We start from the raw sequence: 22,841 nt of genomic DNA, 5'->3' as shown, positions 1-22,841 counted from the left end.
GGTGGTCCCTCCGTTCGGTAGTTTCCATAAGTATATAGTACGGATGGAAACTACCGAATACCATACAATTCACATAATACACACACGAATAGCAATTTCAACATAGGGAAAACATATACAAACATAGTCACACAGGCATTTTGCAGGACAGGCTCACTGCATTCCGCTACACTGCTCCCCCTTGCCCACAAGCCGGCATACACAGTCTGATCCCACACGGATCGGCTTGGGGATGACCGGGGTGCTCACGGATCATTTCTCCAGATCAGTTTGTCGCGACAACCCGTCGGCGTTTCCATTTTGCTTACCCGGGCGGTATTGAATGTTAAAGTCAAAAGGCTGCAGCGCCAAACTCCAGCGCAGCAGCCTGGCATTGTCCCCAGCCACCCGGTTCAGCCAGACTAACGGGTTGTGATCCGTGAGCAGCGAAAAAGCCTGTCCGTACAAGTAGGGTTGCAATTTCTTCAAGGCCCACACCACAGCCAGGCATTCCTTCTCGATGGCGGCGTAGCTTACTTCCCGGGGTAAAAGTTTGCGACTGATGTAAGCCACGGGATGTTCTCCGCCATCGGCCCCGACTTGGCTCAATACTGCCCCCAATCCAAACATAGAAGCGTCTGTGTGAACAAGAAAACGTTTAGTTGGATTGGGAGCGGCCAAGACAGGGGCATTAACAAGTGCATCTTTCAAGTGTTGGAATGCCTGCTCACACTCCGGGGTCCAGGTTACTTGGCGGGGAAGGTTTTTACGTGTCAGGTCCGTGAGGGGTTTGGCCAGGGCACTATAATTGGGGACAAATTTCCGGTAATACCCTGCTGTCCCTAGGAAGGCTAACACCTGGGTTTTAGTTGTCGGGGTAGGCCACTGTGATACTGCCTCTACTTTGGCGGGTTCCGGCTTCTGCTTACCACAGCCCACTCTGTGGCCCAGGTACTGTACCTCGGCCATCCCAATACTACATTTAGCTGGTTTTAGGGTCAAACCAGCCTCCCGGATCCTGTCTAGAACCGCTCCTATATGGGCCAAGTGTTCCTGCCAGGTATCGCTAAATATGGCAATATCATCGAGATATGCGCAGGTATAGTCTTGGAACCCATCTAGGAGGCGGTCCACCATCCGCTGGAAGGTAGCCGGCGCGTTTTTCATCCCAAACGGCATGACCTTAAATTGGTACAGGCCGAATGGGGTGACAAAGGCGGACTTAGGGATGGCTTCCGGGGCTAAGGGAATCTGCCAATACCCTTTGCACAGATCAATCGTGGTAAGGTATTGTCCCCTGGCCATCCGGTCTAGTAATTCATCGATCCTAGGCATCGGGTATGCGTCGGATACGGTCTTCTCATTCAGTCTCCTGTAGTCCACGCAAAAGCGGGTCGTGCCGTCCCGCTTTGGTACGAGGACCACTGGAGATGCCCAGGGACTATCTGAGGGCTCAATCACTCCTAACTGTATCATCTCCTCAATCTCTTTGCGCATATTCTCCCGGACCGCTTCAGGGATGCGGTATGGGGTCTGGCGCATGGGAAGTTGACCGGGGGTGTCTACTCGGTGGGTGGCCAGAGGGGTGTATCCAGGTACATTAGAAAAGGTCTCCTGCTTTTCCCTTCACAAACTCCTGCACCTCTGTCATGGTTTTAGAGATGATCTCTGTGGGTGGGTTTTCCCCATAAAAGGCCAGTCTGTATTGTAACTGCCTTTGGAACTCCTCCTGTTCTGTTTCAGGTCTTTGTTCCGTGGCCTGGACCTCCTCTGCTCTGTATTCTGCCATTACTTCGGTGATAAGCGTTGCTTTGGATTTGCTGCTGGCAGAAACACCTTTCGCTTCCAGAAGGTCTTTCAATGTGGTTCTTTTTAGCGTAGAAAGGTCAATCTCCATTAATCCTTGTTCCTCTGTGAGTCTGGATCCCACCGCTGCCAACCAATGTAGCGGAGAGCTGATTTCTCGCAGCTATTCTCCACTTTAGATCCAAGGGAGGCTCAGGAACAAGTCCTTAGTAAATCCACAGCAGAGTTTCCAGCAGGTAAAAAGGTTCAGCGAAATCCCCACAGCACTCCCAATAACTGGACGACACACAGTTTCAGGAGTAGAACTGACAATCGTTTATTCCAAGGTTTCTTATAAAGCCTGCTCCCATGCAAGGGAGGGAACTACAGTAATTATGACAGTAACCAATACCATTCTTGTTACCTCCCACACATCTCCTCCCCTCAGAGTGAGTCATAATCCCCGTAAGTTGTACAGTACTTTACCCCAAACTTGGATGTACCCCTAAACCATCACATATCCTTAATATCAGGGTACCGCTAGGTAGCCCTGATCTGGGTGAATATAATATCCAAAATTCACCCAGATCGGACCAGGGGTTCGGTAGTTACAGGCAGGGGAAGTTTGACCGACCGCACACGAGTTGGTATCCGAAAAGGGTTCCACGAGAATGGGCCCTGCGGTCGGTCTCCGTTCGGCAGTTAAAACAGGCATTTATAATTGCCATCCACATTTACATTCACCTAGATAGTGATTCCCTCATTCGGTACTTTATTACTACCGAATGGGGATTCGTTATGTTTCTCCGTTCGGCAGTTACGGAGCTCTGGAGGTCTCAGCGGTGTTTGGTTGTTTGAGTGTCCGATTGGAGTTCCAGGCACTCGACGACCAAACACCGCTGGGATTTTCATGCGTAAGATGGCCGCCGCCACGTGTACGCATGCCGAATGGCGGCCACCCAGATACAATGCTAATGAGCCGGTTAACTTGCGGTTGGAAGGAATGTGAACTTTAATAGCCGGCACACTTCTCTCTGGGGTGGTCCCTCCGTTCGGTAGTTTCCATAAGTATATAGTACGGATGGAAACTACCGAATACCATACAATTCACATAATACACACACGAATAGCAATTTCAACATAGGGAAAACATATACAAACATAGTCACACAGGCATTTTGCAGGACAGGCTCACTGCATTCCGCTACAATATGTTACATGTGTTATAGGTTATATACATTACATGTGTTGTATATGTTACATGCGTTATATGTTATATACTTTACATGTGTTGTATATGTTACATGTGTTATATGTTATATACATTACATGTGTTGTATATGTTACATGTGTTATATGTTATATACATTACATGTGTTGTATATGTTACATGTGTTATATGTTATATACATTACATGTGTTGTATATGTTACATGTGTTATATGTTATATACATTACATGTGTTGTATATGTTACATGTGTTATGTTATATACATTACATGTGTTGTATATGTTACATGTGTTATATGTTATATACATTACGTGTTATATATGTTACATGTGTTATATGTTATATACATTACATGTGTTGTATATGTTACATGCGTTATAGTTTATATACATTACATGTGTTGTATATGTTACATGTGTTATATGTTATATACATTATGTGTTATATATGTTACATGTGTTATATGTTATATACATTACGTGTTATATATGTTACATGTGTTGTATATGTTACATGCGTTATATGTTATATACATTACATGTGTTGTATATGTTACATGCGTTATAGTTTATATACATTACATGTGTTGTATATGTTACATGTGTTATATGTTATATACATTACATGTGTTGTATATGTTACGTGTTATATGTTATATACATTACATGTGTTGTATATGTTACATGTGTTATATGTTATATACTTTACATGTGTTGTATATGTTACGTGTTATATGTTATATACATTACATGTGTTGTATATGTTACATGCGTTATAGGTTATATACATTACATGTGTTGTATATGTTACATGTGTTATATGTTATATACATTACATGTGTTGTATATGTTACATGTGTTATACGTTATATACTTTACATGTGTTGTATATGTTACATGTGTTATATGTTATATACATTACATGTGTTGTATATGTTACATGTGTTATATGTTATATACATTACATGTGTTGTATATGTTACATTATAAAAGGTGGTTCTTTGTTGAACTTATTGCATGTGCCTACCAAGAATCCATTATAATAGTAACAGCACTGCAAATGGGAGATTCTGTGGGAAATCAAGTCTTGTGGCTTGACTGGTGTGCAGATCTGTGTTTAACTAAGTACAGGCATACCCCACTTTAAAGCACACAATGGGACCCGAGCATGTATGGAAAACGAAAACGGACTGAAAGTGAAGCAATCCCTGTTTTCATTTCCCGATGCATGTACCGCATTGCAATAGTAATTTACAGGCATAACCGATAAGGCAACTGCAGAGTGCCAGGGATTTTCTTTCCAGTGATTTATTTAGTGATTTCCAGTTGGCTTTTTTTCAGTTAAAACAAACCGTAAAAAGAAAAATCTCATTCCAGATTGTACCATTTCTCTTTAATGTTTTACTCATGTGACATCCTTAAACTGGGAGGAAAAGTAAAATAAACCTGCCCAATGGGCCATTTTCTGTCAATACACGTCCAATTTGTATTTATCAGCAGCTTATCCGCACACTTCGTTTAGAAACACCTCTTCACCACTTTAAGCATTTATGGTTTAACTTTGAATCCTCAGAATTGTGGCCAATGCAGCTGTGACAGACCCATCTGTATAGACTAAGATTGCTGGTTTGTCTGTTTGCCCCCTTTTCGTCTATTTGCCTGTCCGTATACCCCTGTTTGTTTGTTTCATGAAATAACCAATTAAAACTACCGAACAGACGGCCACCCGGGAGAGAAGTGTGCTGCTGGTTAACCTCTTGGCCCCAATTAGAACGTTGTGGTTAACCGCAGACACCTCTCCATTGTAACCGTATTCAGGGTGGTTGTCGTTCGTATGCTGACCACGAGGCGGCAGCCATTTTACTCCATGCGAAAGACCAGCAGTGTTCGGCGCAGATTCTATGGAACTAAAAACGGACACTCTTTCTGCCGAACACCGCTGAAATTACTGTCTGTCCTTCTCAGTCGACAAGGCATGCGACCACCGGCCGTTCGGGAGTTTGGATTACACGAATGGACTTAACCCAGATAGCCGTCCCATGGTGTCAATCGCATACCGAAAGACTGTAAGAGACTTTGACTCCATGGCGATTGAACTGTGCGTATGGGATCTGAGCGCTATTCGCTAGGAATTTGCACTCAGATTCAGGCTATCTGGGGATACGTTGCACGAATGTAATATGTTCGGTATTTGTATACTTATTTTTACATGTTTTTTGTGTTTTTTGTGTTTAATTTAAAATGGCGATTTGCCTCTGTCCTGGAGATAATTGAATTACTTCTCGATTATCTCCAGGGCAGAGGGGAGGAAACCGGGATGCATTGTGGGAATATTTTGTGCCTGTATGTCTGAAAGTGCCATATGTCTGTCTGTCATTACAGTCTCCCATTTGGTCCCCTAGGGGAGTGTCCACCAAGTGGGAGACCTGCATAAATACGGCGGGTAGCCCACAGTAAAGGCAGTTCTTGTTTTACCCTCAATGCGGAGCTTGATCTCGTTATTGGAGGGGAGATTTACTACACGGTTAGCGACTGATTACTGGAAGCGTAAGCCGCTTGGATGTTATATTTGCTCGGCTGTTAGCCGCGATTCGTATATTTATTATTCGTGAGTTTGGGATCCGTACGGGTCCCGGTCGGGAGATTGGTGCATTCCCCTGGTTGCAGTTCGTACGGTTGGAGTATACGAATGGAGTTTGCATTATTTCGAAAGGGGAAGCTTAACTAAACGGCGGTTTCACTCCTTTATGCCAGAGGGGTCTTAACAGCAGCTAAGTCATAGTTATAGAAAATGGCAGGGTAAACCCTTTTACTGGATGGCAGCCGATTGCAGAATATGGACAATGTAGGGGCAGAAAAAATATATATATATGTTCAGCTAGGTGTAGACATTATAAATTTGAAATGATTAACCTGTGCCATGTCAGAAGGTGTGAAAAGTTCTTGCCCCAAAGACAGAGCTGCTCTGGGTGAGAATAGAACCTCCCATTTCACATACCATTCCCCCCACCATAACTTTCTTGGGTAGTGCAACATTATATACGTTATATGTTTCTGACGTGTATATATATATATATAAACATACACACATTCTATAGAAAGGTTCCAGTTTGTACTTGTACCCCCCAATAATGACAGAAAGCGAATTTGGATGGAACAGGCCACAAAACTTTATCATTCAATTATAACCATAAATTAATACATAAATAATCCATAACTTTACATATAAATTAACACCTAGTGCCCTACAGCCTTCACTTACATAAACGGCCTTGCCAATGAAGAGACCACGTGCCTATGCACCAACTTTCCACAGGGTACTCGACTCCCCCCTCGTCCAAACCAAATTCCCTTCTCCTTTCAATGCTTACCACCAGTCGGCTTTGGGCTCGGTGAGCACGTCCAAGTCGGTAACTGAAAAGTTTACCCTACAGAGCAGGGAGGTTGAGACCCAACCTTGGCCATATCTCCATGTAATAGCCCCCAAAACCTACTGGCAAGAACACGCCCCCCGCTAGCTGTGACATAGACAATAACAAATAGAACAGAGGGTGGGTCGGAGGGAAGTTGTTTGCTGGCCCGACTCCCAAGAGACACTGAGGTAAGATGATCCCTACACCACTCCCAAACCCATAACCACTCCCCTACACATACAGCCAATCCCATGCATCTATCCCCACACTCATACATGTGCCCTTGTTCGCTTTGCTGCGCTAACTCCCAGGGCCTGAACTGTAATTGTAGAAAGGTGAAAAAGATTTATACCAAGCTATATATCATAGGGAGCTGCAAATTGCAAGCGAATAACCCAATACCAAATATTCTCCAAGACAGCCTTTCATAATACTGTTGGGTAGTGGGTTAGGAGCAGAGGCTCATAGAATAGTGATTGAGGAGTAGGAAATGAAGAGGGAGGAGCTCATGGGATAGTCGATGAGGAGTGATATAGATCCAATGTGATATTTGTTATATTCAAGGGAGCCCAAATTATTTCAAGTGCATTTTGAGGAGCGTGAATTCAGATACCAGACACGTGTTGGTAATCAAAATAAGCCTCTGACCTTTATTTTGTCAGTTGTGTTTTTATAAGTGCTTACGTGTGTACGTACGTACTCATAGGACAGTAGTAGGAAGGGAATGAAAGGGTGAAAGCAGTACAGGTAAGACATAGGGATGAACGTCATGTACATATAACAGATAAGTTCCAGGAAAGAGAAGAAACAGACTGATTTAGGAGAGACAGCTCAGGTGGGGGCTCTCTGCTCCCGGAACTAGACATATATGGCCTTAAGTGTCGTTTTAAGCATCAAGCATTTTCTGAGTCCAAGTTAGCCAATTTTAATATAGGCTATCTAACATGACACCTATAAGCTTGAACCTTGGAATCAAAGTAAATTCTCTCACAGGAGTAGGAAATGAAGAAGGAGGGGCTCAGGGGATAGTGGAGGTTTATGGGATAGTGGATGAAAAGGAGACAATGAAGAAGGAGGGGCTCAGGGGATTGTGGATGAGAAATAGGAAATGAAGAAGAAGGGGCTCATGGGATAGTGGATGAGGAGTAGGAAATGAAGAAGGAGGGGCTCATGGGATAGTGGATGAGGAGTAGGAAATGAAGAAGGAGGGGCTCATGGGATAGTGGATGAGGAGTAGGAATGAAGAAGGAGGGGTTCACTTAGTTGTGGGAGAAGCGTGTCAGAAGATAAAGTAAGAATAAATAACGGTTCAGGCACTCCAGAATAACAGAAATAACAGCTTTAATGGGGCAAAAACAGCAAAGTTTTGACCCTACTGGGTCTTTGTGAAGCTCAGTTTGATAAAACCCTTTAGGGTCAAAATGTTGCTGCTTTTGCCCCAATAAAGCTGTTATTTCTGTTATTCCGGAGTGCCTGAACAATTAATTATTCTGCATTTCTTGGAAGGGAGTACCTGGGTTATTTGGTGAATGCCATATCCAGTATGTCTCTACTACAAAAGAAAAAGTACGAGAAGGGTCTCGGTAGTGAAGGAGAGTGCAGGAAATAAAAGAGAAATAAAAGAGAAGTAGTAGTTCAGGGGGTAGTGGAGGAGCGGGTAGGAGATAAAGGAGTAGTAGTGGTTCAGGGGTAGTGGAGGAGCAGGTAGGAGATAAAGGAGTAGTAGTGGTTCAGGGGGTAGTGGAGGAGTGAGTAGGAGATAAAGGAGTAGTAGTGGTTCAGGGGGTAGTGGAGGAGAGAGTAGGAGATAAAGGAGTAGTAGTGGTTTAGGGGATAGTGGAGGAGCGGGTAGGAGATAAAGGAGTAGTAGTTGTTCAGGGGTAGTGGAGGAGCGAGTAGGAGATAAAGGAGTAGTAGTGGTTCAGGGGGTAGTAGAGGAGAGAGTAGGAGATAAAGGAGTAGTAGTGGTTCAGGGGTAGTGGAGGAGTGAGTAGGAGATAAAGGAGTAGTAGTGGTTCAGGGGGTAGTGGAGGAGAGAGTAGGAGATAAAGGAGTAGTAGTGGTTTAGGGGGTAGTGGAGGAGCCGGTAGGAGATAAAGGAGTAGTAGTGGTTCAGGGGTAGTGGAGGAGAGAGTAGGAGATAAAGGAGTAGTAGTGGTTCAGGGGGTAGTGGAGGAGAGAGTAGGAGATAAAGGAGTAGTAGTGGTTCAGGGGGTAGTGGAGGAGAGAGTAGGAGATAAAGGAGTAGTAGTGGTTTAGGGGGTAGTGGAGGAGCGGGTAGGAGATAAAGGAGTAGTAGTGGTTCAGGGGGTAGTGGAGGAGTGAGTAGGAGATAAAGGAGTAGTAGTGGTTCAGGGGGTAGTGGAGGAGAGAGTAGGAGATAAAGGAGTAGTAGTGGTTTAGGGGGTAGTGGAGGAGCGGGTAGGAGATAAAGGAGTAGTAGTGGTTCAGGGGTAGTGGAGGAGCGAGTAGGAGATAAAGGAGTAGTAGTGGTTCAGGGGGTAGTAGAGGAGAGAGTAGGAGATAAAGGAGTAGTAGTGGTTCAGGGGTAGTGGAGGAGTGAGTAGGAGATAAAGGAGTAGTAGTGGTTCAGGGGGTAGTGGAGGAGAGAGTAGGAGATAAAGGAGTAGTAGTGGTTTAGGGGGTAGTGGAGGAGCCGGTAGGAGATAAAGGAGTAGTAGTGGTTCAGGGGTAATGGAGGAGAGAGTAGGAGATAAAGGAGTAGTATCGGTTCAGGGGGTAGTGGAGGAGCAGGTAGGAGATAAAGGAGAAGTAGTGGTTCAGGGTAGTGGAGGAGCGAGTAGGAGATAAAGGAGTAGTAGTGGTTTAGGGGGTAGTGGAGGAGCGAGTAGGAGATAAAGGAGTAGTAGTGGTTCAGGGGTAGTGGAGGAGCGAGTAGGAGATAAAGGAGTAGTAGTGATTCAGGGGTAGTGGAGGAGAGAGTAGGAGATAAAGGAGTAGTAGTGGTTCAGTGGGTAGTGGAGGAGCGAGTGGGAGATAAAGTAGTAGTAGTGGTTCAGGGGGTAGTGGAGGAGCAGGTAGGAGATAAAGGAGAAGTAGTGGTTCAGGGGTAGTGGAGGAGTGAGTAGGAGATAAAGGAGTAGTAGTGGTTTAGGGGGTAGTGGAGGAGCGGGTTGGAGATAAAGGAGTAGTAGTGGTTCAGGGGTAGTGGAGGAGCGAGTAGGAGATAAAGGAGTAGTAGTGGTTCAGGGGGTAGTAGAGGAGAGAGTAGGAGATAAAGGAGTAGTAGTGGTTCAGGGGTAGTGGAGGAGTGAGTAGGAGATAAAGGAGTAGTAGTGGTTCAGGGGGTAGTGGAGGAGAGAGTAGGAGATAAAGGAGTAGTAGTGGTTTAGGGGGTAGTGGAGGAGCCGGTAGGAGATAAAGGAGTAGTAGTGGTTCAGGGGTAGTGGAGGAGAGAGTAGGAGATAAAGGAGTAGTAGTGGTTCAGGGGGTAGTGGAGGAGAGAGTAGGAGATAAAGGAGTAGTAGTGGTTCAGGGGGTAGTGGAGGAGAGAGTAGGAGATAAAGGAGTAGTAGTGGTTTAGGGGGTAGTGGAGGAGCGGGTAGGAGATAAAGGAGTAGTAGTGGTTCAGGGGGTAGTGGAGGAGTGAGTAGGAGATAAAGGAGTAGTAGTGGTTCAGGGGGTAGTGGAGGAGAGAGTAGGAGATAAAGGAGTAGTAGTGGTTTAGGGGGTAGTGGAGGAGCGGGTAGGAGATAAAGGAGTAGTAGTGGTTCAGGGGTAGTGGAGGAGCGAGTAGGAGATAAAGGAGTAGTAGTGGTTCAGGGGGTAGTAGAGGAGAGAGTAGGAGATAAAGGAGTAGTAGTGGTTCAGGGGTAGTGGAGGAGTGAGTAGGAGATAAAGGAGTAGTAGTGGTTCAGGGGGTAGTGGAGGAGAGAGTAGGAGATAAAGGAGTAGTAGTGGTTTAGGGGGTAGTGGAGGAGCCGGTAGGAGATAAAGGAGTAGTAGTGGTTCAGGGGTAGTGGAGGAGAGAGTAGGAGATAAAGGAGTAGTATCGGTTCAGGGGGTAGTGGAGGAGCAGGTAGGAGATAAAGGAGAAGTAGTGGTTCAGGGTAGTGGAGGAGCGAGTGGGAGATAAAGTAGTAGTAGTGGTTCAGGGGGTAGTGGAGGAGCAGGTAGGAGATAAAGGAGAAGTAGTGGTTCAGGGGTAGTGGAGGAGTGAGTAGGAGATAAAGGAGTAGTAGTGGTTTAGGGGGTAGTGGAGGAGCGAGTAGGAGATAAAGGAGTAGTAGTGGTTCAGGGGTAGTGGAGGAGCGAGTAGGAGATAAAGGAGTAGTAGTGGTTCAGGGGTAGTGGAGGAGCAGGTAGGAGATAAAGGAGTAGTAGTGGTTCAGGAGGTAGTGGAGGAGCGAGTAGGAGATAAAGGAGTAGTAGTGATTCAGGGGGTAGTGGAGGAGCGAGTAGGAGATAAAGTAATAGTAGTGGTTCAGGGGGTAGTGGAGGAGCAGGTAGGAGATAAAGGAGTAGTAGTGGTTCAGGGGTAGTGGAGGAGCGAGTGGGAGATAAAGTAGTAGTAGTGGTTCAGGGGGTAGTGGAGGAGCAGGTAGGAGATAAAGGAGTAGTAGTGGTTCAGGAGGTAGTGGAGGAGAGAGTAGGAGATAAAGGAGTAGTAGTGGTTCAGTGGGTAGTGGAGGAGCGAGTGGGAGATAAAGTAGTAGTAGTGGTTCAGGGGGTAGTGGAGGAGCGGGTAGGCGATAAAGGATTGGTTCAGGAGGTAGTGGAGGAGTGAGTAGGAAGTAAAGGAGTAGTAGTGGTTCAGGGGTATTGGAGGAGAGAGTAGGAGATAAAGGAGTAGTAGTGGTTCAGGGGTAGTGGAGGAGAAAGTAGAAGATAAAGGATTAGTAGTGGTTCAGGGGGTAGTGGAGGAGTGAGTAGGAGATAAAGGAGTAGTAGTGGTTCACGGGGTAGTGGAGGAGTGAGTAGGAGATAAAGGAGTAGTAGTGGTTCAGGGCGTAGTGGAGGAGAAAGTAGGAGATAATGTATTAGTAGTGGTTCAGGAGGTAGTGGAGGAGCGAGTAGGAGATAAAGGAGTAGTAGTAGTTCAGGGGGTAGTGGAGGAGCGAGTAGGAGATAAAGGAGTAGTAGTGGTTCAAGGGTAGTGGAGGAGCGAGTAGGAGATAAAGTATTAGTAGTGGTTCAAGGGTAGTGGAGGAGCAAGTAGGAGATAAAGTATTAGTAGTGGTTCAGGGGTAGTGGAGGAGCGAGTAGGAGATAAAGGAGTAGTAGTGGTTCAGGGGTAGTGGAGGAGAGAGTAGGAGATAAAGGAGTAGTAGTGGTTCAGGGGTAGTGGAGGAGCGAGTAGGAGATAAAGGAGTAGTAGTGGTTCAGGGGTAGTGGAGGAGCGAGTAGGAGATAAAGGAGTAGTAGTGGTTCAGGGGTAGTGGAGGAGAGAGTAGGAGATAAAGGAGTAGTAGTGGTTCAGTGGGTAGTGGAGGAGCGAGTAGGAGATAAAGGAGTAGTAGTGGTTCAGGGGTAGTGGAGGAGAGAGTAGGAGATAAAGGAGTAGTAGTGGTTCAGTGGGTAGTGGAGGAGCGAGTAGGAGATAAAGGAGTAGTAGTGGTTCAGGGGTAGTGGAGGAGAGAGTAGGAGATAAAGGAGTAGTAGTGGTTCAGTGGGTAGTGGAGGAGCGAGTAGGAGATAAAGGAGTAGTAGTGGTTCAGTGGGTAGTGGAGGAGCGAGTAGGAGATAAAGGAGTAGTAGTGATTCAGGGGTAGTGGAGGAGAGAGTAGGAGATAAAGGAGTAGTAGTGGTTCAGGAGGTAGTGGAGGAGCGAGTAGGAGATAAAGAGGAGAAGAGACTCAGGGGTTGAGATAAAGGGGTACGTTTATTAGGTTTGTTAGCGAGGGATTGTTGGGGATATGGTAATTCCACATTAAAACTGTTAAGAGCTGGTTAATGTGTTGACTCTATAAAAATAGCTAAAACAAAATAACATTTCCACATGAAATACACTAACTATGTGTTTCCTATATAGTCACTCAGTAATTCCTGTGTTTCTTTTCACCAGGACCCCGGACAAGGAAGCTGAAGAAGAAGAAGAATGAAAAGGAAGACAAGAGACCCCGCACTGCGTTCACTGCGGAGCAGCTGCAAAGACTGAAGAATGAGTTCCAGGCGAACCGTTATATCACTGAGCAAAGGCGGCAAAGTCTGGCACAAGAACTCAACCTCAATGAGTCTCAAATCAAGATCTGGTTTCAGAACAAAAGGGCAAAGATAAAGAAAGCCTCGGGTTTAAAGAATGGACTGGCCTTACATCTTATGGCCCAAGGACTCTATAACCACTCCACCACTACTATACAGGACAAGGAAGAGAGTGAGTGAGGGGCAAGTTGGGGTTTGTCTCCCAGAGACTTTGTAACCACTCAACTACTACTGTGCAGAACAAGGACAAGAGTGAGGGGCAAGCGGGGGGTCCTGTTCCAGAGACTCTACAACCACTCAATTACTGCTGTGCAGGATATGGATGAGAGTGAATGAGGGGCTGCCTAGGGGCCCACTCCTGATGACTGTGCAACCACTCAACTAGTGGTGTTCAGGACAAAGATGAGAGTGAATGTGGGGGCTGCCTGGGGGTCTGGTGCATCCTCTTCTTGGACCCCACAATTAGGTGGAAAGGTTATCAGTGATGGACTGGGGCGACTTAGTGTGTGGACAACCCAGATATCTATATATACAGCCAGACCCTGTCCCTATATAGACTTGCTATCAGGTAAGGACACAGGTGTTTGTACCTTGGTTTATTTCAGGGGGCTGTCCATCCGTCTGTATAACTTTTAGTGTGGATGTGCCACCCATGTTTCAGAGCACCCCCAAATTCCCTTTTGCAAACAGAGGTACTGAGCTGTCCTTTCAAGCCAAAGATTTTATTATGTAGAGGAATGTGTACCCCAATATAGTGTGGGCTGCTGTCAGGACACAGACTGTCTATAAGTTATTTTATAATAAAATACCAATATTGATCACATTCTTCTCTGCCTGTTATTAAGGGGTGCGATTTGGGATTGGGGGAGGGTAAGGAGGTTTATTTACTGCACTGGGGGTTGTGGAGAATTTAACAAGAGGAAATAAAAACTGTCGAGCTCAGCATTGCTGCCTTTGCAATTCGGGTTAAATTCTCGGTTAATTCACCTCACTCTGTGTTGAGTACACCCAGTGGGTTATTACAAAGAGCAATACAGCACACCGCGTGACAGCTGTGGAAAGATATTAATTAAACTCTTAATGTTGTGCTGCCTGGTGTATGATTGATTGTGTGAAGCAGCTACACATCTTCCTAAGACGAGCATAGTTTACAAAGACAAAAAATGTAACACAATGTAAACACAATGACTGTGCAAAGTGTAACAAAAACAAATAATGCAACGTATTGCTGAAAACATTGAACAAGGAGGTTACAGCTAACACTTCTCACAGCCCCTACCATAGCTCTAAGATACAATAGGGAGATAACACATTTCAGCTAAATTATTTTATTTATAATATCTATGTTTAACCCTTTGCGGGCCAGACATATCACCTGCACATTGCAAAGGAAAGGGTTAAACATTTATATTACTCAGTATGCACACAATAGTTTACTTACAATGAATACAATGAATTATGTCAACATGAAATTATTGCAAATAAAAAAAAGTAAACTTGAAGATAGACAATAATGAAGCGGAATCCATGGAGCCGGCTGGTGCCGTTGTGATTGTTCTGAGGGGGCGCAGTGTGCGGCTCAGCCATGCATTGGAAGGGTATATTTTGTGAACAGAGCTACAATTTTAACAAACTCATTTCTTATACAAGGATGGCCATTGTGTATTCACTATTGGAGTATGAAGATCTCTGTTGGTGTATACAGCTGTAATCAAAATGATTCAACACCCATTAAAAATTAGGTTTATTGTCAAAATGTATAGACTTCCAGCTGATTGCAATGAACAAATCAATCAAAAACTATTGAAATAGCTCAACGCAACAAATGCTTCAAGTGGTTTCCCCAAATTTAACTGAAAATGCAACTTATGACGACTTCTCCAGTCTCAAAATGATTCAACCCCATTCATGGCAAGCATCTTTACTACTTAGTAGAGCACCCTTTTGCTGTTATGACCTGCTGCAATTGAGATGCATTGCCAGACACCAGCTTCTGGCAGCATTCTGAGGAATCTTAGCCCACTGCTCATGTACAATGGCCTCCAGTTCAGTAATATTCTTGGGTTTGCGTCCTGTAACTACCTTCTTAATATCCCACCAGAGATTTTCAATGTCAAGTCAGGTGACTGTGATGGCCACTGTAGAACTTTACAGGACTTCTCCTGCAACCAAGCCTTGGTAGAATTTGAGGTATGCTTGGGATCATTGTCTTCTTGAAAGGTCCAATGACGCCCAAGCTTCAGCTACCTCAGACAGCATGTCGTTTTCTCCTAGGATTTCCTTATACTTCAATGAATCCATCTTGCCTTCCACACGCTGCATGTTCCCAGTGCCAGAGGATGCAAAGCAGCCCCAACAAGCCACCACCATGCTTAACTGTAGGCAAAGCGTTTCTTTTCAGCATCTGCTTCATTCTTCTTCCTCCAGACATATCGCTGATCCATTTGGCCAAAACGTTCCAATTTTCTTTCATTGCTCCACAGAACAGAATCCCAAAACGTATTTACTTATTTAAATGATTTTGAGTATATTGGAGCTGACATTTCTTGTGCTTTTGGGTCTGTAGTGGTGTATGTCTTGGAGTTCTGGCATAAACATGGCGTTTAGTACGTGCCTTACTGGGTTCACTGAAACCTCAGTGCCTGTTGCCACCAAGTCTTGCTGCAGGGATTTTTCACAACCTGCCTTCTCAGTAAGCTGGCTGCAGTCATTAATAGCTTTTTTTTTTTCTGCCACGTCCAGGTAGTGTAACCACTGTTCCTTAAACTTTGAGCTTGCAAACTATATAACAGTCAGTGCTTTCACTATCTTTTTTGTATTCTGTTCCTTGTTTGTGAAGAGTGATGATCTCTTCTCTTAACTTTGTGGGTTATTCATTTGACGTAGCCATATTCCTAACATGCAGTCAAACGTGACACTCAACAAACCCCTTCAGGTATTTCATGTGTTCCAGCTCAAACACAGCTGGTGCAACTAATGATGTCCTTGATTACTTGCATCAGGTGTGCTTGAGAGAACACCCGTTTTGCATATTTGTGCTGTTGTGAGGGATTCTATTCAGGGGGTTGAATCATTTTGAGACTAGAGAAGTCATTGAATTTAAAGTTACATTTTCAGATGAATTAGGGGAAACCACTTGAAGCATTCGTTGTGTTGAGCTATTTCAATTGCTTTTGTTTGATTTGTTCATTGTAAACAAAGCCTGTCAATTTTAAAAATAAACTTGATTGTCAATGGACATTAAGTAATGTTGATTAAACTGTATATGTCATTGATATTGAAATGGTTAAGTGTCAGAGCTAGGATTAGGGCTCTAATGTATGTAAGCAGAATAGTTCCCACAATGCTATGTTCTCCAATACGGCCATATCGTGTTAAGCCCACGCTACGTCACAGTAACCCAATATAATATGGCCATATGATGGAACTGATTCTTCATATTCCTTAATCTGTATTTTGTATAAATGTTGCTCTCTACGGCCGCACCATTGCTAAGAAATGCATGTTCCTGGTGTGCCCCCAATTCCTTTTTCTTCTTTACTATGTATATTTGGAATCCAGACCACATTCCTTTTGAGTTGAGCTCCTTGCCCCCAGCTTCACATGCCCCTTTGGAGTTGACCACAGGAAAGTATAAATCTGAGGATGTTTTTAGATAGTAAAGGACAAAAGATAGATCCTCATCTGTCATACAACTCCAACATATATACTTACAAAGATATACATAGACATTAACACACAGATACACACATATAAAGACACTGACACATACGCACAAATCAAATTTTATATACAGCCGAAACACACACACACTGACACAGAGATACACACTGTGACACACAGATACACACATTGACATGCATAGACACATACACACATACTGACACAGAGATACACACTGTGATAGATACACACACACACACACACACACACACACACTGATACAGAGATACACACTGTGATACACACACACACACTGACACAGAGATACACACTGTGATACAAACACACACACACTGACACAGAGATACACACTGTGATACACACACACACACACTGACACAGAGATACACACTGTGACACACAGATACACACATTGACATGCATAGACACATACACACATATTGACACAGAGATACACACTGTGATGGATACACACACACACACACACACTGACACAGAGATACACACTGTGATACAAACACACACACACTGACACAGAGATACACACTGTGATGCACACACACACACACACTGACACAGAGATACACACTGTGACACACAGATACACACATTGACATGCATAGACACATACACACATATTGACACAGAGATACACACTGTGATGGATACACACACACACACTGACACAGAGATACACAATGTGACACACACACACACACTGACACAGAGATACACAATGTGACACACACACACACACTGACACAGAGATACACACAGAGATACACACTGTGACACACACACACACACACTGACACAGAGATACACACTGTAGCAGCTATCTCCCTCTTCTCCTGCCCTGCTACCTGTGACTCCGCCTCCTCCCTCCCTTGAGGCGCTCTCTGTATGAAGCTGGGAGGAGGTGACCTGCTTTCACTTCTTCCCAGCATCGCCAATACTGCTGGTCGCGCTATTAAGGGGATGCGTCATCCGACCGGGCCCCTGTTCAGCAACTTAGGACCTGTAGGTTCTAAGTGCATGGGCAACCCAATGGGCCCCCAAAGTATGTGGGACCTGGTGCGGCCGCACCGGCTGCACTGACGGTAATTCTGCCACACACACATCAAAGCACTATGACTTTAATTGTTTAGCTTTGACACATCATTTTTTTGTATTGTGTTTTTCATCACATTCATTTTGCATTATATACTAACAATGCTCTTACAACAGATGCTCATTCACCACTAGCACTTTTTTTTCTCTCCAACATTGGAATTAGTATATTAACCACACTAATATTGGGGTACTGTGACATAGTAGTGGACATAACACAATATGGTCATATGGTGGAACTGATTCCCCATATTTGTTTGCTGAAACAGGTCATTTGATGTAGTCTTATAAAATTTAAAGCTTAAGATCTGGAGGTATGGCTGTGGAGGGACATGAGCCAGAGGTATTGATGGTGTGGGACGGGAGCTGGAGGTATGGCTGGGGAAGATGTAAGCTGGTGGTATGGCTGGGGAACTTGGAGGTATGGCTTAGAAGGGACAGGAGCTGGAGGTATGGCTTGGGAGGGACAGGAGCTGGGGGTTTGGCTGGGGAGCTGGATGTATGGCTGGGGAAGATGGAAGCCATGGTATGGCTGGGGAACTGCAGGTATGGCTTGGGTGGAACACGAACTGGAGGTATGGCTGGGGAGCTGCATGTATGACCGGGGAACTGGACGTATGGCTTCGGAGGGACAGGAGCTAGAGTCATGGCTGTGGAGCTGGATGTATGGCTTGGAAGTTGGAGCTTGGGTTGGGGAGCTGAAGATTTGGCTGTAGAGCTGGAGGTATAGCTGGAGGTGTGGCTCTGAAGGGACAAGAGCTGGAGGTATCGCTGGGTAGCTGGTGGTATGGCTGGGGAACTGGAGGTATTACTTGGGAGGGACAGGAGCTAGAGGTATGGCTGGGGACCTGGATGTATGGCTGGGGAGTTGGAGCTGGGGTTGGGGAACTGAAGATTTGGCTATAGAGCTGGAGGTATGACTGGGTAGCTGGAGGTGTGGCAGGGGAGGGACAAGAGCTGGAGGTATCGCTGGGTAGCTAGTGGTATGGCTGGGAAACTGGAGGTATAACTTGGGAGGGACAGGAGCTAGAGGTATGGCTGGAGAGCTGGAGGTTTGGTTAGGGTGCTGAAGCATTGGTTGGGGAGCTGGTGGAATAGCTGGGGAGCTGGATGTATGGCTGGGGAAGGTGGAAGCCGGTGGTATGGCTGAAGAACTGGAGGTATGGCTTGGGAGGGACAGGAGCTGGAGGTATGGTTGAGAAGCTGGATGTATGGCTGGAGAAGATGGGAGCCGGTTGGTATGGCTGGGGAGCTGGATGTATGACTGGGGAGTTGAACGTATAGCTGGGGAGCTGGAGGTATGGCTAGGGAGGGACAGGAGCTGGAGGTTCGGCTAGGGAGCTGGAGCTATGGCTGGGGAGTTGGAGCTTGGGTTGGGGAGCTGAAGATTTGGCTGTAGAGCTGGATGTATGGCTGGGGAGCTGGAGATATAGCTGGAGAGCTGGAGGTATGGCTGGGGAGGGACAGGAGCTGGAGGTATGACTGGGGAGCTGGAGGAATGACTTAGGAGCTGGAGATATGCTAGAGAGCTAGAGGTTTAGCTGAGGAGCTGGAGGTATGGCTGGGGAGCTGGAGGTTTGGCCGAGGAGATAGAGGGATGGCTGGGGAGTTTAAGGGATGGCTGGGAAGCTGGAGGTATGACTGGGTAAAATGGGAGCTGGTGGCATGGCTAGGGAGCTGGAGGTATGGCTGGGGAGCTGGAGGCATGGCTGGGGAGTTTGAGGTATGGCTGGAAAACTGGATGTATGGCTGGGGAGAGGCAGGAGCTGGGGGTATGGCTGGGGAGCTGGAGGCATGGCTGGGGAGTTTGAGGTATGGCTGGGGAGCTGGAGGTTTGGCTGGGGAGCTGGATGTTAGGTTAGGGAGCTGGAGGTATGGCTGGGGAGGTGGAGGTATAACTAGAAAACTGTAGGTATGGCTGGGGAGAGACAAGAGCTGGGTGTATGGCTGGGGAGCTGAAGGTATTGCTGGGGACCTGGATGTTTGGTTGGGGAGGGACAGGAGCTGGAGCTATGGATGGGGAGCTGGAGGTATTGTTGGGGAGGGAAGGAACCAGTTGTACCATTTGGAAGGCAAGAGAAGTGAAATGAAAGTAGTTGACTAGAGAGACAAATGTGATATTTATTGGGCAGAGGTCGGAAAACTTGGTTACGAGCACATGGGGGAGAGAAAGTGACATGCAAAGAGGCAGCAATAAGTGGATATGTGATGTATTTAAAGTTCTGCATATATATATATACACACAAAACACCCACACAATTACACACATACAGATACTTCACATGTACATGCTTGCATTAATAACTGTAATAATCATTTTCCAATATAAATGGGAACTCAACTGCAGATAACTTAGTGGTATGTACCACTTTAAGAGAATAAATCAAATGTGGAGTTTGCAAAAGGGCTTTGAAGGAGTTGTGATTTAGGAAAGTACCAACAACCACTTACACCAATACTGCACACTAATACAACTACATTCATGTGCACATACATACACTTTGACACAAATTCACATTTACATGCAAGCATGCGCATGCACACACATATTCAATATTAACCCAGGCACCACTACATTCACACACAAAGTTATACTCCACACAAATACACGTCTACACTCACACGCAAAGTGATACTACACACAAATTCATAACTACATTCACACACAAAGTGATACTCCACACAAATACATGACTACATTCACAAACAAAGTAACACTTCACACAAATACACGACTGAAGTGCCATATCCTGCTATCTTGCCTCGGAGCCTCTCTCCAGTTCTTTTTTTCGGCCTATGTTTATCCTCGCCTTGTCTCCAGCACTGGGGGCTGGACTTTACCCATGGCTGCTCCGGTCTATCTAGCCCACCTGAGGCAGATGTTAATCAGCTTAGTATATAAACAGTGCCTCGCTCTGGGAAATTTGTCAGCTCATTGACTCTGGTTCCTGTGTTTGTATTCGAGATCCAGTGTTCTCCAGTTGGTTCCTGACCTTGGCTTTTTTATCGTGTATGCTGACTTCTGGCATCCTCTGACTTTGGCTTACCCTCGTGTATGCTGACTTCTGGCATCCTCTGACTTTGGCTTACCCTCGTGTATGCTGACTTCTGGCATCCTCTGACTTTGGCTTACCCTCGTGTATGCTGACTTCTGGCATCCTCTGACTTTGGCTTACCCTTGTGTATACTGACTTCTGGCTTACCCTCGACGATTCTCCTGCTTGTGTCCTTACCTGTACTGCGACTTGGAGCATTAACCTGCACAGACTCACAGGCCAGGTGAATTCTTACCTGACCACCTTGGCCTGTGTTTAATTGCAAGGGTGAGCATATATCTCTGCCTACTGGACTCCCACCTTAGGTAAGCTGTTACAGAGGGAGTCAGAGTGGGAACTCTGACTCCAATCAGCTGGAGCCAGCCACTGAACCCAGGGAAAGTCACTCTCCTTTACCTAAAAGGTTGGAAACAGAAGGGTGACAAAACATTTTATAAGCACAAATAATTGGGTAAGTGGCGCTAAACAGTATATGAATATGAAAAAATTTATAAATACCAGTGTGTCTCAAACCAAACCAGTGTTTTAGTCACCCTTACATGGGAACAATTGGATACAAGAGGTGGTTTGCGCACCCAATGGATAGCTGATTAGATAATCTGTAATATAAACAACTATCATAGGGCAATATGCATAAAACTAATGTCTAGTATAAAAATAATTGGGAGCACTCACACTTTAGAGAGCCATATAAGTTGGCTCACTACTGTAGAAGCATGTAGAATACTCCACCAACGATACTGTAGTTGGAATGGTCCCCCAGGAACAGGAATCAAATTCTGTCTGGATAAAATCAGGAACCAAAATAAAATATAAATAAATATTTTATTGAAAATAAAAACTGGATAAGCACAACGCGTTTCGACCACTGGCTTTGGTCTTCCTGAGGAGGGGCAGAGTGTGGGGGAGCAGGGTGTGTGACAGTGGGGGGGCATTTTGTGGGAGACAGTGTAGGGGGGCAATGATTGGGACAGAGTGTGTGGGAGTCAGAGTGGGGGGAAGGGTGTATGGGAGTCAGTGTGGGAGGGGCAATGTGTGTGACAGTGTCGGGGCAGAGTGTGTGCAGCTCCTCCCCCACCCCTGCGAGAGCTGCAGACCTCATTCTCGCTAGCTCTTGTCAGAGTGTTGTCGTGGTAACCTGCGGCAGAGTGTTGTAGTGGTAACCTGCTCTGTGAGGTCGCGAGAACCACATTACGTGATCTGCAGCTCTGCACTCAGTGGAGCTGGAGATCGGATCCTCGGCTCTCTCTATGGGCAGACCATGTGGAGGGGTCCCGCACCCAGCGGCATATTGGGCAAGCCGCCGGGCCCCCTCTCACTGACGGGTCCTTGGTCATGGACTGAAGATCCAACAGTTCAGTCTGCCCTGAGGCGATTTAGGCGACTGTGAGGCCCCAGCAAGCAGCTGCCTAAATTGCCTAATTAGAGAGCAGCCTCTGCTAGAGGGAGTGGGGGTATAGAGACACAAAAGGTAAGGGTAGGCTAGAAAAGTAGGGTGCTAGGATAGTGTTCATTGAGGGCTTAGTGTTTTGTTTTGATGACAGTTTCTGGAGAGGAATCAGGGTGCGGGGAGGGATTTTGTGTATTATGTGGGTCTGTATGTATGTGTGTGTGTGTCTGTATATATGTATGTGTGTCTATATGTATGTGTGTAGTGGAGAGCCGATCTTTCACAGCTATTCTCCACTAGAGATCCCAGTGAGGCTCAGGAACAAGGTGATGATAAGTCCACAGGCAAGGTTTCTAGCAGGTAGAGTAATACAGCAATATCCCCATCGCAATCCCAATAACTGGACGACACACAGTTTCAGGAGTAGAACTGACAAGCTTTATTCCACAGTTCCTTATAAAGCCCTCTCCCATGCAAGGGAGGAGGTTCTATCACTTAAGACATTATCCAATCTCTAAGTAGTAACCTCCCACAGATCTCCTCCCCTCCTCTAGCATCATAATCCCCTTATCATGTACATAGTTTTACCCAAGTTTTGGATGTACCCTAAATACTTGGGGTACATCCACAAATCCAATATCTCCAGATAGCCCTAGTCTGGAGGAACAACATATTTTAAAATCAGCCCATTCGGATAAACGGTTCGTAAGATATGGGGTTCCAAAGATTTGACCGACCGCATGGGTAAAGTATCCGAAAACAGTTCCATGCATTTTGGCCCTGCGGTCGGTCACAGAAAAGGGAATGAAACAGACGAATTGCCTGGGTTATAGAGACTAAGGGGAATTCGCATGAATCCCCTAGTTCGTGAGTTTCTTTCTACCGAACGGCGGGTCATTCGGTAGTTTCTATACGAATTTCTGGAAGTATGGAGGTCTCAGCGGTGTTTGCCTAGTCAAGTGTCCGATTTTAGTTCCAGACACTCGACGGCAAAACACCGCTGTTCGGTAGTTTAAGATGGCCGCCACCACG

At 45.6% G+C, this 22,841-nt stretch overlaps 1 protein-coding gene across 1 annotated transcript in view; it reads left to right on the top strand.

The window, feature by feature from the left end:
• The window catches only part of EN1 (engrailed homeobox 1), a 57,780-nt gene extending 44,388 nt beyond the window's left edge, over nucleotides 1-13,392 (top strand). The window contains exon 2 of the mRNA XM_063428515.1: nucleotides 12,433-13,392. Within this exon, the coding sequence (XP_063284585.1) occupies nucleotides 12,433-12,749 (317 nt within the window). The 3' untranslated portion in view covers nucleotides 12,750-13,392. The remainder of the gene's footprint in view (nucleotides 1-12,432) is intronic.
• The last annotated feature ends 9,449 nt before the right edge of the window (nucleotides 13,393-22,841 follow it).

This window comes from Pelobates fuscus, chromosome 8, assembly GCF_036172605.1.
Source record: "Pelobates fuscus isolate aPelFus1 chromosome 8, aPelFus1.pri, whole genome shotgun sequence".
NCBI classification, from domain to species: Eukaryota; Metazoa; Chordata; class Amphibia; order Anura; family Pelobatidae; genus Pelobates; species Pelobates fuscus.
This window is presented reverse-complemented; position numbering and strand designations above follow the sequence as displayed.